The sequence below is a fragment of the Pelodiscus sinensis genome, chromosome 1 (assembly GCF_049634645.1).
Source record: "Pelodiscus sinensis isolate JC-2024 chromosome 1, ASM4963464v1, whole genome shotgun sequence".
NCBI lineage: Eukaryota > Metazoa > Chordata > Testudines > Trionychidae > Pelodiscus > Pelodiscus sinensis.
The window spans coordinates 120,877,211-120,892,564 of NC_134711.1; the positions used below are offsets into that span (position 1 = coordinate 120,877,211).

General features: G+C 47.4%; 1 protein-coding gene across 1 annotated transcript in view; it reads right to left on the minus strand.

The window, feature by feature from the left end:
* Positions 1-15,354, minus strand: part of TTLL12 (tubulin tyrosine ligase like 12) — a 45,013-nt gene that overhangs the window by 25,527 nt on the left and 4,132 nt on the right. Inside the window, exon 2 of the mRNA XM_075899469.1 lies at positions 1,689-1,867. Coding sequence (XP_075755584.1) covers positions 1,689-1,867 — 179 coding nt within the window. The remainder of the gene's footprint in view (positions 1-1,688; positions 1,868-15,354) is intronic.

Genomic DNA, 15,354 nt, shown 5'->3' on the forward strand with positions numbered 1-15,354 from the left:
ACGGCACAAGGCGCTCGGGCGGCCATGGCCCCGGGCGCAAGGCGCTCGGGCAGCCCTAGCCTCGGCCCTGGGGCACATGCTGGCGCTGGGTGCAAGGGCATCCCCGTCCCCTGGCGTGCCCCCAGACGCATGGCCCTGCCCCCGGGTGCCCGGCGCGTAAGTGGCCCCACCCCCGGGCGCCTGGGAGTCTCTAAAGGTGGTGGACCACTGATATAGGCTATATCACCATCACTAGCAAAATAGTGGAGATAGAGAGGACTACAAACAAGTCAAAATGTATTTACAAATGGCCAAGGCATAACAGGTTACAGGCTTTGTTCCAAGTAGTTTCGCCATCATCTTCCTTTTCTAGTAATAACAGACTAGCCCTTAGCCAGGATCCTCACACTATCTATGGTGCTGGTTTCCTTTGTCCGTGATGTCTGGTGTAGACTTCAGGCTGACCTTTTGCCCCTCTCCCCCACTTTTGATTTTTACAACACAATGATTTCTTCTTACAATCTTGGATACAAACAAATAGCATACTGGTTTTGGCCACACCCTGGTAGGAAGTGTTAGTTTCTCTCTCTCCTTTTTTTGAAGAATTTCTCTTCATCAACTCTTCTGACATCTCTGGTTTAACCTTTTAGTCACAGACTGTAAAGCATAAAGTCAGCAACTGTACACAATTCCACATATAGCATTATCATATTCATTTTACAGTTATATCACTGATCAAATTTACTAGTTTTCAAATAATACATCACAAGACATATAATTGTCCAAATATAACTGAAGTAGCATGTAGGGTATGAATACAAGGGTGCTGAGGATCAAAACAAAACAAACATTAAATTATGAGGCTCATTTTACAACAGTGGTCTCTAACCTTTTTAAGCAGGAGATCACTTTGAGTTTAAATGCAATCCAGGATCTACCTCAAAGCCAAACACTCTTGCCCTGCCTTCTTCTTGCCCCTTCTCCATGACCTGGCCCCTACTCACTCCATCCTCCCTCCCTCCTTCCCTCCCCTAGCCTCAGTCACATTTATCAGGCAGGTGGAAGAGGGTTGGGGCGTGGAGGAGGTGGATGCAGACACTAATCTTGGACTAAAGGATTTGGAGTGTGAGGGACTCTGAGCTGTGCCTAGGGCAGGGAGACGGGGTTCATGGTGCAAGCTCTGAGAGGGAGTTTGGGTGCAGGGGGACTCAGGGCTAGGGTAGGGGTTTAAGGTGCAGGAGGGGTTCAGGACTGGGACTGGCATTTGGAATGCAGGCTCCAGCTGGGCACCACTTACCACAGTTGGCTTCTGGGTGGTGGTGCAGGGAGCTAAGGCAGGCTCAATGCTACCCTGGGTCTGCACCACTCCCAAAAGCAGCCAGCAAACTCTCTCCATCCCTGCCCCCCTCTGCTCTGTGGAGATGGGGTACAGGGTGATGGGAGGGGCACCCTGACATCAGCACTCATACACTGCACAACAAGCAGGAAGCTGCCAGGGGTGGGGGCACCTCCAAGGCAGAGGGCAGGAGCAGCATGGCAGTGCTGAGAGGGGCAAATGAAGAGCCAGAACTTGATCACCTCCTGGCCAAACCTGTCAGAGGTTCCAAGATCTATCAGTAGATCCCAATCTGGTTGGTAACCACTGTTTTACAAGATGTGTGTTTCAGGAAAAAGTGAACTATCTGCAATTAGGGAAAACTAGAACCTACCCGTTGGGATCTGCGGCTTGTAATCCAGTCTCATTTGTTACAATAACCTTGTAACAGAGTTCATTTCCAGGATTGGGTTTCTTTTTCAATTCATCTTCAATTTCTTCATTGTCCTCTTCCGCCCCCTCCTCCACCTCTTCTACTTGCATTATTCCGAAAAACTCTCCAGCATCAAACACCTGAGAATGAAAGCACCATATAACCATACGCATTTAGCTGAAGTAGTAGGAGTACAGTCTATTCTGAAGTTTCCAGATATACATAGTCCAATGTGTACCAACTAGTCAAGTTTGGCCTGGGATTCATAAACCTTTTTGGAAAGGAACAAATGGACATCTTCAGCACTACCTATTCTTTCACATTCCTGGGGTGGGGATTATTTAAAAAAATGTCCTCAGTTTACATAGGTCTGATCTACATTACAAAGCTGGGTCCACATATGTCAATGCAAAGCAGCTTATCTGTGCATGTTTCCTGACTTGTCCTTGCTGCAGAAGTGGCAGCTTTCACAGCAAAGCAATGTAAAAGGCACCCCCCAGGCTGAACAGCTGTGTCCCCTCAGCTATATAACAGCCCAGATTGTACTCTGGGTATGTCAGTTATTGTCTCCGATAATCCATCCACGCTTGGATAACCACAAAAAAGTAGCCCTTTTTACTGACGCACTCTGTTTTTACTTTGGCACTCTGGGGCCAAAGTAGGGATATGCATGTTCTCTATTGCCCAGTTAGTGCCGTTCAGAACCCTGTTGCTGTAGCAAAACCATCCATTACGGCCTGCATACTGCTGGAAGTAACAAACACTGGACAGCAGGAGATGACTAATGATGCTGCACACCTCCATGGCAACCAGCCCCTATGGTGGATTTTTCAACTTTAAAATGACTTCCCACTGACTGGTAGCAATCTGTCACTACAAGTTTCCACAACCAGATCGCCACTGGCTCCTCCACTGTCAGTGCTTCTCTTATTCCCGTGTCCTTGTGCTGGAGGGTTGAGGTGAGCTCTGCACACAGAGGCAGAGTTGTGACTGTGCATCTGACAGCTCTGCAACTAGTGCTGGCCACCCCAAGCAGTAAGATGCAATCCCTCCAGCCAGTGCTTGTTTCGTGGGCCCAGAAGCAATGCTCCATGACCACCACCTACAACCCTGAATTTGTTCTTGCAGTGTTCCATGCTGACCTTGTTCTTCTTATGATTTAGCCAATACAGTAGGATTGTGCACCCTGAGCTTGAAACGCTTGTGAGAATAGTGCAGAGCCATGCAGGTTCCATGCTTCTGTCAGAGATGGCAGACTGCAAGGAGGGCTGCATATGTTCAAAAGATACTTTATAGAAGTGCAAAAATAACGGAATATAGACAACATTATGGAATGCAGGCAGTTGTATGAAGTGGGCCCCATGCTCCCAGTCACCCTATGCTACCCATTTGTCCCACCATACATTGCCAAAACTTCCACATCCGCCAGTGCCAAGCGCATAGCCATGGATTTGCAGGGCTCTTGTGATATATTAACTGCTGTGGCTTTGAGCTGAAGTAACCAAAGTCTGCATTGACCAAAGTTTGTCTGGTAGACATGGCCATTGACAGGAAGTTTTTGTTCCACAGTCTTTAGTAATTCTGTCCCTTTGCTTACCCATCTCAAACGTTAGAAGCTGAAGACACAAGGCCAAATCCACTTGTGATTTAACTCCACTAAAGCCCTAAAATGTCTGGGTATAATATGATGAAAGACCAATCAAAGCACTTTGTTCCCTTGTCTCTTTTCTGGATTGTGTTGATACATTAGGAGTCCTGATTTAGTGAAGAGGAAGTCTATCTTTACAGTCGGTTCTGAAGTAGTAAGAGAGTTTTCAGGTTAGCTTCTTTTTACAAGTTATATTAAAAATGCATTCTACATTGTAGACTGACTTAATGCAATGCACATGTTTACTCATCGTTAACATGAGTTGGGTTGAATGATTTAATCCAATGCTGCTAATTAATTTCTATGCAGTTACCGCTATTCCTATGCTCAGAAATTCTCTGATTTTTGTTTGATCCTTCCTATCACAGCTGCAGGATCATGATCTAGAATCAAGAGTAATTATATATAGGATCTCAGAAAAGACTTGCGTAGTAACTAGAGATGTTAAATGTCAGTTAAATAGGTAACCCTGTAACCACTGAAAATCTCAGCAGTTACACAGTTATACACTGCAGGAACTGCAGTATAAAACTTAAATAAGCTTTATACTTCAGAGCCCAAGCTGCTACTTCTCTAACCCAGTTACACATGATAACCAGGGAGATCATTAGTTCTCTCCATGTCGTTTAAGGCAGCATTAGAATATTTGTACAAAACATTCTCAGCTAAATTATTGGTTTAACATGTCAAATCAGGGAACGAAACCAAACCTTCAAAAAAGTTACACTAATTCTAAGCACTAACAGATTGCTACTCCAGGGAATTCACTTTAAGTAATGAGTTTTAATTTGCACCTCACACAAGGCAGTGTTTGCTTCAAGATAATTATTTCTATTAATCCTCTTAGCTGGAGAAACAGGGTGAAAAAAAAAAAATCAATTAAGCACCTATGAAGCAAGATTAGTCAGGAATCAGACCTCTATATTCTACAGCAGCGTTTCCCAAACTATGGGCTGTGGCAAAAAAAATACCAGGCCTCAGCATGGCTGCCGGAAGGGAAGCAAAGCAAGGCGGGCTGGGAAATGGGGGGAGGAACCGGCCATCAGGAAGCAGTGCTGGGGGCAGCAGGACTGTCTCGGTGGAGATCCGGGCAGACGGGCGGGCAGCCAAAGCAGGACTGGGGGAGTGTCGCTGTCCCATGGAGATCCGGGCATGTGGGCGGGCGGGCGGCAGAAGCAGGGTTGGGGGTAGCGGGGTTGTTCGGCGGCGGAAATCGGAGAGGGCAGGCGGCGGAACCAGGGCTGCATGGGCGGAGGGGAAGTTGGCCGGGGAAGATCAGGAGGAGGACGGGAGAATCAGCTGCTGGAAGCAGGGCTGGACGGGGGCAGTGAGGCTGGACTGGGGAGATCGGGAAGAGAAAGGGGGGAGCGAGACTGACCTGGGCACATGCAGACCCTGGCAGACGAGTGAGTCTGGCGGGGGATTCCATTTTGCCTCCTCCCCACCGCACACATACCCTACCTGGGGTAGTTGTGAACTGCCTGGCAGGTAGACACACTCAGGCAGTATGAGCACATCTACCAACCAGGCAGCTAAGGACTAATACACCTAGTTATAATAAAACGTACCTAATTAGAAAATACCAGGCATTTTATATGTCTGGTAATTTCTCAATTTCTTTCCCTGACAAAACCTTTAAATACCAGACTGTCCAGTACAAAACCGGACACCAGGCAACCCTACTCTTCCTTGCACCCTCCCTCTTAGCCAGATACCCTAACCCCAATCTGCTCCTGCTCCCACCACCTGAAGTGCTCATATGGTACCAGGTCCCCCAAGCCCTGGCCCAGGCTGGTTGGAGGATGCAGCCGGGTGAAACACTGAAAATTTATTCATTTTTCATTCTTTTTTTTTTTTTAAAATATGCGTCTATATTTTTGGGCTGCAAAAGACAGTACTAAAAAAAAAACGGGTTCCAACTGAAGTAAAAAGTTTGGGAAACCCTGATCTAGCCAGCTTTCTATCCATCTTACAGTCTATTTATCCAATCCATATTCCCTTATCTTGCTGGCAAGAATATTGTGGGTCACTGTATCAAAAGCTTTGCTAACGCTGGCACTGGGGGCTTTGGGAGGACCAGAAACAACTTATTTGAATATTCATCATTTGCTTATTGAATATGCAAATGAATGTTACAGGTCCTCCAAAAGCTCGTGAATGGATTTACTGGTTCCCTGTTCTAGAGCAGTGGTCACCAATTGGTAGATTGCAATTCCCTGGTGGATCACAGAACCACTGACAATCTCAGTTTAGGGTTTCCAGCCCTCCAGGTTTGATAGGGAGACTCAGAATTGGGCTTGGTCTCCCGGAGGCTCCTGCAGCTCAACTAGGAGATGGGCCATTAACAGTCCAGTGGCATAGTGGGGCAAAGGCAGACTCCCTGCCTGCCCTGACCCCATGCCACTTAAAGAAGCAACTGGCACATCCCTGAGCAAGGTACTGGCGGTCTCCACGTGCTGCTGTTGCCTGCAGGTAATACCTCTGCAGCTCCCATAGGCCAGGAACATGGAACCACAGCTAATGGGAGCTGCAGGGGTGGTGTCTGCAGAAAGGGACAGTATGTGAGGGGCAGGTGGCTCCACACACAAGGATAAGCTGCTGTATGCTTCTACGAGCAGCGCGAGGTCAGGACAGGCAAAAAGTGTTCCTTAGGGCTACTGTGCTTACCCCCAACTCCTCCGTTCCTCAACCCTGAATCTCATCAGGCCCAAAATCTGTCCAAGAGTCCCCACCCCATATCTCCTTCTGTACCCCAACCCTGAGTCCCCTCCCAGAACCCGCACATGGCACCAAGTATTACACTTGCCTCACAGCTGCTCACTGCAAGACTTCATCCAGCCAACTTTTTCAAAATTACAACCCACATTTTAAGACATTGGCAAATAGCGTGCAGTCACAAGCATCAGCCTGAGACTCAGTAAGAAGGGAAAATGTATAACTGATGTATGTTAAGCACTTCATTTCAGCTTTATATAACAAGCTTACTCCTACATTCTCTTTGAGGTACATCCTGGTTTGCACTTAAGTGATCTTGTGCTTAAAGGTTGGAAATGACTGGTGTAGCCCCTCAGAGTATGCAAGTGCCATCCACGCAAAACCCAATAGGAACAATGAAGTCCCTAGTGCAGAAGTGGGCAAGAAGAGGCCCGCTGGCTGAGGCAGTTTGCCAGGGTTAGTCCCTGGCAGGCTGCTTATGCTTTATTTACCTGAGCATCTGCTAGCATGGCTGCATGCACGGACCAGGACTCCGCTTCCCACAGCTCCCATTGGCAAGCAATCTGCAGCCAACAGAAGCTGCAAGCAGCTATACCTGCACATCCGCAGGTAAATAAAGCATTGGCAGCCTGCCAAGGGCTAACCCTAGCAAACCGCTTCTGGCTTATTGCCCGTCTCTGCCCTAGATTTCATGGAGTCTCTAGTACTTCCCCTGTATGGGTCAGAACTCTGCTTGGGGTACGGTTGAGGGATAGGCTGTTTAGAGAAATATTTACTAGAACTGTATACATTGGCTGGAGTAAAGAGGACTAGAGTTTTTAAAAGCAACATTATTGAAGTTATATTAAATTAGGAACATTTTTTGCTGTTATGCATTCTAGTGGACATCCCAACTAGCAAGCTAGTAATTTCAGTCTCCCTTTAATGAAGATAATCACTATTGTAATTTGGGTAGCGGTGGAAAAACACAGTTGTTTAGTAAGAGATATAACCTTGATTAACCAGTTCAACAAGAAGTCCACAACATACCGACTGTGTGCATGTATGGGGCAATATGTTTAAAAAAAACAAACAAAAAAACCTTCTGGTGTATCACATTTAAACTAACACTTTGTTCTTCCTGCTGCAGTTTTCATTAGGCCAGAGAGTTTTCCTGATCTGCTCATTAGCTTACTCCCCACCTCAAATTCACAGTGTACACTTACTGTGAAACACTGAGCAATTTATCACAGAAACCAGCTAACACCCAAAACAGTTTTCTTGACACATTTTTAAAATCTGACAAGATGTGAAGACATCTATAAGTGAACAGCTAAAGGGCGCCCTCTTTTTCCTCGCTGCAATGTTATCCTTCGTCACTCGCTATCACCTAAAAATGGACTTACTCCACCCACACGCAGTTGATGCTGCCAACTCCTAGCCCACACAGGCTGGGAGCCAGCAGTCCCTTGGGCCCGGACCACCCATCTGCCCATGGGTGGAAGGAGGGGAGGTAGGGGCCTCTCCCAGGTAAAGGTTAAGATTACCTAGTAAGCATTGCCCGCTACCTGATAACTGGTAACCCACTCACATCCCTGGTCTCCGTCAACCTGATCTGGGGAAAAGCCTCTTTCCAAATACGTGGATCAGATAGACACTGAGCATGTCAGCAAACCCCACCAGCCAAGCACTTGGGAGAGAATGCACTGCAGTAATTCAGAGGCCACTCCAGCTAATGTCCCATTTCTGCTTATGCAGGGATTTGCTACTAGAAGTTGCAGCTGTGCCACATGCCAGTTAGACAATCTTATACCATCCCGTCCAAGACTTCATCAAGCTCAGACTTCAAATCAGTACGATTTTTTTGCTCCAACTACTCTTCCTGAAAGGCTGTTCCAGAACGTCACTTCTCTAATAATCAGAAACGGTCATCCAATTTTAAGTCTAATCTTGTTGATGGCCATTTGTTCTTGTGGACCAACATTGGACTATTTGCTTACATCCCTAGTCTGCAGCAGGCCCAGGCTCGCTGAAGACAAGGGCTGCTGCCACCCCGTGCTGCTGCCTCTGATACCGAGGCAGCAGTGTGGGATGGCAAGCGGAGCCGGTCTGCACAACGAGCTGGTTTTAAACTGGCTCCCTTCTGCCTCCCCACACTGCTACCCCTGATAGAGAGGAAGCAATGCAGAGTGGCAGGGGGCTCCCCAGGAGTGGGGCCCGGAGTGCACTGGCTGCTGGCCCTGCCTCTGGGGACTATTGAATAGTCATGTAACTGCAAAAATTTGATGCGGTCACACGACTGTTCTATTACAGGCTAACATCCCTAGTAAGCACTAGGGATGTAAAAAAGTATTATCTGTGTAACCAATGAAAATTCTATCAGACGGCTAACAGCAGGGCTCGATTGTTAGCTGCCAGCCCCATGGTGCACTGTGCCCAACTAGAGCAACCTCCTTCCCCCCCACCGTGCTGGGGGCTGCTCCAGCCAGGCACCGGTTTAATGGGTCAACAGCACCCTTAGCAGTTAAATCCATAGTAAGCACTTCCCAGCCAGAGCCTGTACCTCACACCCTCTCCTCCATCCCTGTCCTAGCCCTGACCACTCTTCCAGAGCCAGCATTCCACATCCCCACCTGCACCCCAACACTCTACCCCAGCCTGGAGTCTAGCACCCCAGCTCCCTCCCAGCACTTGCACCCCTCACCACTTCCTGCACCCTTATGCATCAGTCCTAGCACAGAGCCCACAGCCCCTACCCCAGCTTACTTAAGAGTAAGTGAGGATGGGAGAGAGCAAGCTGGGTTGATTTAGTTGGGATTGGTCCTGCATAGAGCAGGGGGCTGGACTTGATGACCTTCTGAGGTCTTTTCCAGTTCTATGATTCTAAGTGATGGTGGTGGAAATAGAATGGGCAGGCTCTTGGGGAAGAAGTGGGGCAGATCTTCGGTTGCCTTGAAATTAAAAAAAGTCTTAAAGGTTACATCCCTTATAGAGGCCACTACACTAGTGCCTTATATAAAAATACAGTAAACTTCCGATAATCCAGCACCTTTAGGACCCAGGGGGTGCCAAATTATCCGATATGCCGGACTATCAGAAGGGGGGGCTATGAGGGGTCTGGAGTGGGATGGGATGCCATCCCAGACCCCTCATAGCCCCCCCCCCCACGATAGTCAGGCTCTGCCCCAGGCGTCCCTGATTCAGCCGCTGCTGGTCAGTTTCAGCAGCAGCTGAATCGGGGATGCCTGCAATAGAGCAGCTGGGCTGCTGCCGAGTTGGTCCCGCAGTGCCGAGGGGCGGCGCTACGGCACCAACCCAGCAGCACCCCAGCTGCTCTTGGGGACGCCTGGGACAGAGCAGCTGGGGTACTGCCCGGTTGCTCCCGTTGCGCTGCCCCTCGGGGCTGCGGGACCAACCCGGCAGCACCCCAGCTGCTCTGCCCCAGGGGTCCCCAAGAGCAGCTGGAGTGCTGCTGGGTTGGTGCCGTAGCGCCGCCCCTCGGCACTGCGGGACCAACTCGGCAGCAGCCCAGCTGCTCTATTGCAGGCATCCCCGATTCAGCTGCTGCTGAAACTGATCAGCAGCGGCTGAATCGGAGACCCCTGGGCAGAGCAGCTGGGGTGCTGCCGGGTTGGTCCCGTAGCGCTGCCCCTCGGGGCTGCGGGACCAACCCAGCAGCACTCCAGCTGCTCTGCCCCAGGCGTCCCCAAGAGCAGCTGGGGTGCTGCCGGGTTGGTCCCACAGCCCCGAGGGGCAGCGCTACGGGACCAACCCAGCAGCACCCCAGCTGCTCTGCTCCCGGCTTCCCCGATTCAGCTGCTGATCAGTTTCAGCAGCAGCTGAATGGGGGAAGCCTGTCCGGCTGCCCCAGCACTTCCGGGTTCCTGATGGTGCCGGACCATCAGGAGTCCCGGAGCATTGGATGCCAGACCAATGGAGTTTTACTGTAGTACTAAAAACTTCCTTGTCTCACCTGCTGCATTAGCATTTTTCAAGGCCATAACAACATTGGCAGGTGATAGTCATCAACAAATGCACCCAGATGTTTCTCCTTCTGTGTTGCTTCCAACCACCAAGTCCCAGTTTACAGCAAAAATTTGTTAGCCTGAAAGTACATGACTTTACACTCTTAAATTCCATCTAATTTGTTTTACTCCAGTTTTCAAGATCATCCAAATGCTTTTGTAGGATACTCTAGTCTTCCTCCTTATTGGCAACACCTTCCAACTTGATATCATCTGTAAATTTTATAGCCGCACTCCTACTTTTTGTAGCATCATTAATAAAAATGTTGAAGATTGGTTCCTAGATGAATCCCCAAAGAACTCCATTAGTAACTTCCCTCCCATCTAGCTGTTCACCTTTCAGCATGACCCACAATAATCTCTGTTTTAGAAGAGTAGTCGAGTTAGTCTGGAACAGGAAAAAAAATTAAAAAGCAATGAATAGTCTAGTAGCACCTTAAAGACGAACAATGATACTATCTGATGTGTTTGTCTTTAAGATGCTACTTGACTATTCGTTGTTTAAATTTTTCCTGTTACAGAATGATACCATCTAATAATCTCTGTATTTGCGACAATAGCCATGAACATGTACAAGTTTTCTGAATTGCTCCCAGGTAAGACAAGCCACACTCAACGAGTTTACGCCTCGTTCATATTTTCGAAGGTCATCTGCATTCACCACAATGGGGCATTTAACCGCTGAAAACTAAAGGTGACACTTAAGTATTTAATTGATTACCTTAGCAGAAACATTAGTTAAATATGCTTATATCACAACCCCAACCTACTTCCTCATGCCAATAACTGTCTTCTATCTAGTGGCCAAAACCTCCAGCATCCCTAATAATTTCCAAAGTGCATTTGTGCTGCCAACCATACAGAAATCTTCAGCATGCTGCAAGTGTAGGAGGCACTCTACAATACATTAAATGACAAAGGCTGTTAGAACTGGTCGTATTATTCTTTTTCCAGCTTCATCATAGCATCAATTTTTAGCTGAAATGAAAACTATTGAAAAAAAAAGTGTCTGCTTGCTATAAATTAGGGATGTCAACATGTAGTCGACCAGATGATTAATTGATAAGCCTAGGCTTATCGGTTAGTCTTCTCGACTACATGCATTTCTCACCCCTTGCTGCCTCTGTATCAGCAAGCTTAAAAGCTGGTTGCCCCCCAGGACCGGCTCCATGGTGCCATCTACCCCCCATCCCATCCCATCCCATGCTGCTGCCTCTATCAGAAGCAGCAGTGTGTGTGTGTGTGTGGGGGGGGGGGGGGGGGAGGAGCGAGGGAACGGCAAGGGAATCTGCCACGAAACAGCCTCTGTCTGCAGCGGGCCTGAGTGCCCTGCAGACAGAGGCTACTCTGCATCCCACGGAGCAGCCTTTGTCCGTGGCAAGCCTGGGCCCACTGCGGGCAGAGGCTGCTTCGTGGCAGCAGCCCATCCATGGGGAACTCAGACCCTTCCCCCCCCTCCCCCCCGCCAGGGAAAGAGGCTGCTGCCATCCTGCCCTGCTGCCACTGTATCAGAGGTAGCAGCACAGGGTGGCAGGCAGAGGGTCTGTGCAGGGAGCTGTTTTTTAGACTGGCTCCCCTTGCAGATTGGCTCCACCTTCCATCCCGTGCTGCTGCCTCTGTTACTGAGGCAGCAGTGCGGGGTGGAAGGGGACTCCCAGGAGTGGGGCAGGGAGCATACCGCTCCCAGGGACTATCGAATAGTCACGTAACCGGAAAGATTTCATAACAGTTACACAATTATTCAATTACCCAATATCTAACATCCCTACTACAAATGAATGTCCCAAGATCTAGAGGCCTTACTACAGAACTGAACTTCCACTTCCGATAGAACGCACTGGATCTTCTTCATAGGATAGCATGTGGACAGAATAGCAAAAATTATTATAAATATAACTGGATTCCTCTGTTGAATTTCATAGATTTATGCAAGCTATGCAAACTTGTACTCAACTATACTATGTAACTTTTTGGCAGTACAAAAATACAATGCATTATACTACATTGGAAATGAGATTTTGTAATTGCATGTGTGTGTGTGTGCGCACATGTGTGTATGTATATATATACACACACACACACACACACACAAGATGCAAATGTTAGGAGGGGAAAAATATGATATAGCTGTGGAGAACTGGCAGGCTTCCCACTTGGGTACGTGGAACATTCATTCTTTTTCAGGGAGCAAAATTTCCAAGTATAGAATTTTATTAATTGTGTGAGACGTGGTTTTCAGCTGTTGGCAGGGTCCTGGGAACACTTCTAAACTTTGTTTTAAAAAATTATTGTTTGGAAGATTTCCAATTTTTTGGAAGGAGAAAAACAAAACAACTTAAGTACAAATGACTCACAGTAGAGGAAACCTGCTCCAACATATCTTAGGACGACCATCAAAATGGAATACCTGCATGTTATGGCACATTCAATGAAATTAGGGAAAGAGCTCTATTTGAGTGGATTTTAGGGGCACCAATGATGAGAAGTGAACTTTTATTTACATAATACACTAAAAGTTTTTTATTGCTAGAAAATTTTAAGCTTTGCTTAAGTTCATGTACAGACAAGATCCCTGTGTTTGATAGGATAGAAGGAAACTTCCCCTGTTCTACTTCATGACTCACTGGTATTCTTTAACATGAAAACCCTTTCACCCCTTCCTCCCCATGTATTCATTTCTCTTTCCTTCCTGAGAGCTCCCCAGCCTACATATGGAAACATGGCTCAGTGTCACTCTTCCCCACCTGACGGTCCCAGTCCACTTACTCCTCCTCGTAATCCTTTCTGAATTTCTAGCCCTCCCCATAAGACCTTTTATCCCAGTTGTAAGGGTGCATTAACATCTTCAGGAGTAGAACCTGGAATCATGTACACATATTACAAGTGATGACCATTGCTCTGTATACACAGACACAGTGATCTGGACCACAATCATGAGCTGAAGGAACAGAAAAAACATGTATAGCATCCTGTCACCATATGGCAACTCTTTGAACAGAACATTTCTCCACTTTGTCCTAACAGGCATGGAGTCAGGACCAGACATATTTTACACTTTTTAACCCGCCCCATCTTTGACCAAACAACAAAATCCACAGTCTATTTTCAGCAGAACAACCTGACAATTTATGAATTACAGGCAGTCCCCGGGTTACACGGATCCGACTTACATTGGATCCCTACTTACAAACGGGGTGAGGCAACCCCGCACTAGCTGCTTCCCCCCAGCAGACCAGGGAGACGCGAAGCTAGCACCCCCCCCCAGCAGACCAAGGAGACGCGGAGCGGCTTTTCTCAGCAGACATCTCAGCTTGAGAATAAAGGACTGAGGGAAGGGAGGTGTGGGAGAATAAAACTGAGCTCTGGAGAAATGTTTGGCTAGAGTTTCCCCTACAATATGTACCAGTTCCGACTTACATACAAATTCAACTTAAGAACAGTGATAGAAATGTAGCCGTGTTAGTCTGGGGTAGTTGAAGCAAAATGCAGGACAATGTAGCACTTTAAAGACTAACAAGATGGTTTATTAGATGATGAGCTTTCGTGGGCCAGACCCACTTTGGGTCTGGCCCACGAAAGCTCATCATCTAATAAACCATCTTGTTAGTCTTTAAAGTGCTACATTGTCCTGCATTTTGCTTCAACTTAAGAACAAACCTACAGTCCCTATCTTGTACGTAACCCGGGGACTGCCTGTACTCCTTACTGCCATGACAAGGCAGCCACTTAGCACTCTAAGCCTCTTCACCAGTTTTTTTTTTTTTTTTTTTTTTAAACTGCTGCCTGTTTATATCCCTCCTTCAATAAACTTTTTACTTAACAATTCCTCTGCCTTCCTAGCTTGGTGCCAGAGTATATAAGTTCTATTCCAAGCTATTTTTATTATTCTTTCCACACACTATCACAGACTGTTCCTGCACAAAAATGCATGTGTATGTGTGTTTGTGGGAAGGAAAAATATGACAAAAAAAGATTACTAAGACTTCAAATAAGGATGTAAAAGATTAGGTGACTACCCGATAAGTATTTTGACTAGTCAATATCCCCCTCTTTGCTGCCTCTATAAGATAGAGGCAGCAAAGGGGCAGGGGAGGGGTACTTCAAAGTGGCAGTGCTGCACAGCGGTGCTGCCTCTTTGAAACCCCAAGACAGCATTTCAAAGGGGCACCTTAGATCCATAGATCAGCTGTGCAGCCTGCTGCCCCTTTAAAATGCTGCCTCTGCGCCTTTCAAAGGGGGCAAATTTGGAGCCCCGGGGTCAGATGATCCCAGGTTCCAGGGAAATGCTGTGGGGAGCCTGGGGTCAGCTGGGGACTCCCCAGCTGACTCTGGGTTCCCCACAACCCAGGATCAGCTGGGGATTTCCCTGCTGGTTCCAGGGAAGTGAGGGGGAACCTAGGGTCAGCAGGGGAGACCCCAGCCTCCTAGAGACATGCAGCATAGCATGGAGCCCGGGGTCAGTGGGAGACAGAGTCCCCCGCTGACCCTAGGCTCCACGACTTTAAAATGCAGAAGAGCCCCTGCTGAGGACTCTTTTGCATTTCAAAGCTGGCACCTGCATGAAGCCCGGAATCAGCAGGAATTCCTGTTGGCCCCAGGCTGTACGTGGAGTTCTGCATTCCTCCTTTGAAATGTACAAGAGCCACAGCGGGGGCTCTTGTACATTTCAAAGGATGAATGAAGAAGTGCCTATCAACTAGTCGATGGAAATTAACTGCATTTTAATATCCTTAGCTTCAAAGTCAAGCACTCAAAAGTTAGCTGATGTCAGAATTAAGGCCGCCTTTGTGAATTTAGTTCAGTTCCATTGCACCCATGTATTATGGCTTTAATTACATGAACACATACCATTTCCCCCCCTCTGAATTATGTACTGAATGAGGCATGAGTCCTAGTCGTGTGTGTGGAGAGAATGTGATCATATGAGCATGGGTAAAACACCATGGCAGATTTTCTACATGCACATCTCAGTAATAACCACCCCAGACAAATCCCTGCACCAAATCAAGAGCTGTTCAGATTGGGGGGGGAGGGGGAGGGAAGGGGAGGAACCACCATTTCTTGTTTTTAAATACAGACACTAAGTAAATAAATAAATGCATAATTCGCAGGCCTCATTTTTGGAGACATATAGGCAGTTTGGACTATAATTTTCCAAAAAGTTCACCATGGGACAGGCTCCAACATGGAAAATTGTAGCCCAAATGTTTAAAGTTTGGCAAATTCATACGCAACTTGAAATAGGGCCTTATAATAAGTA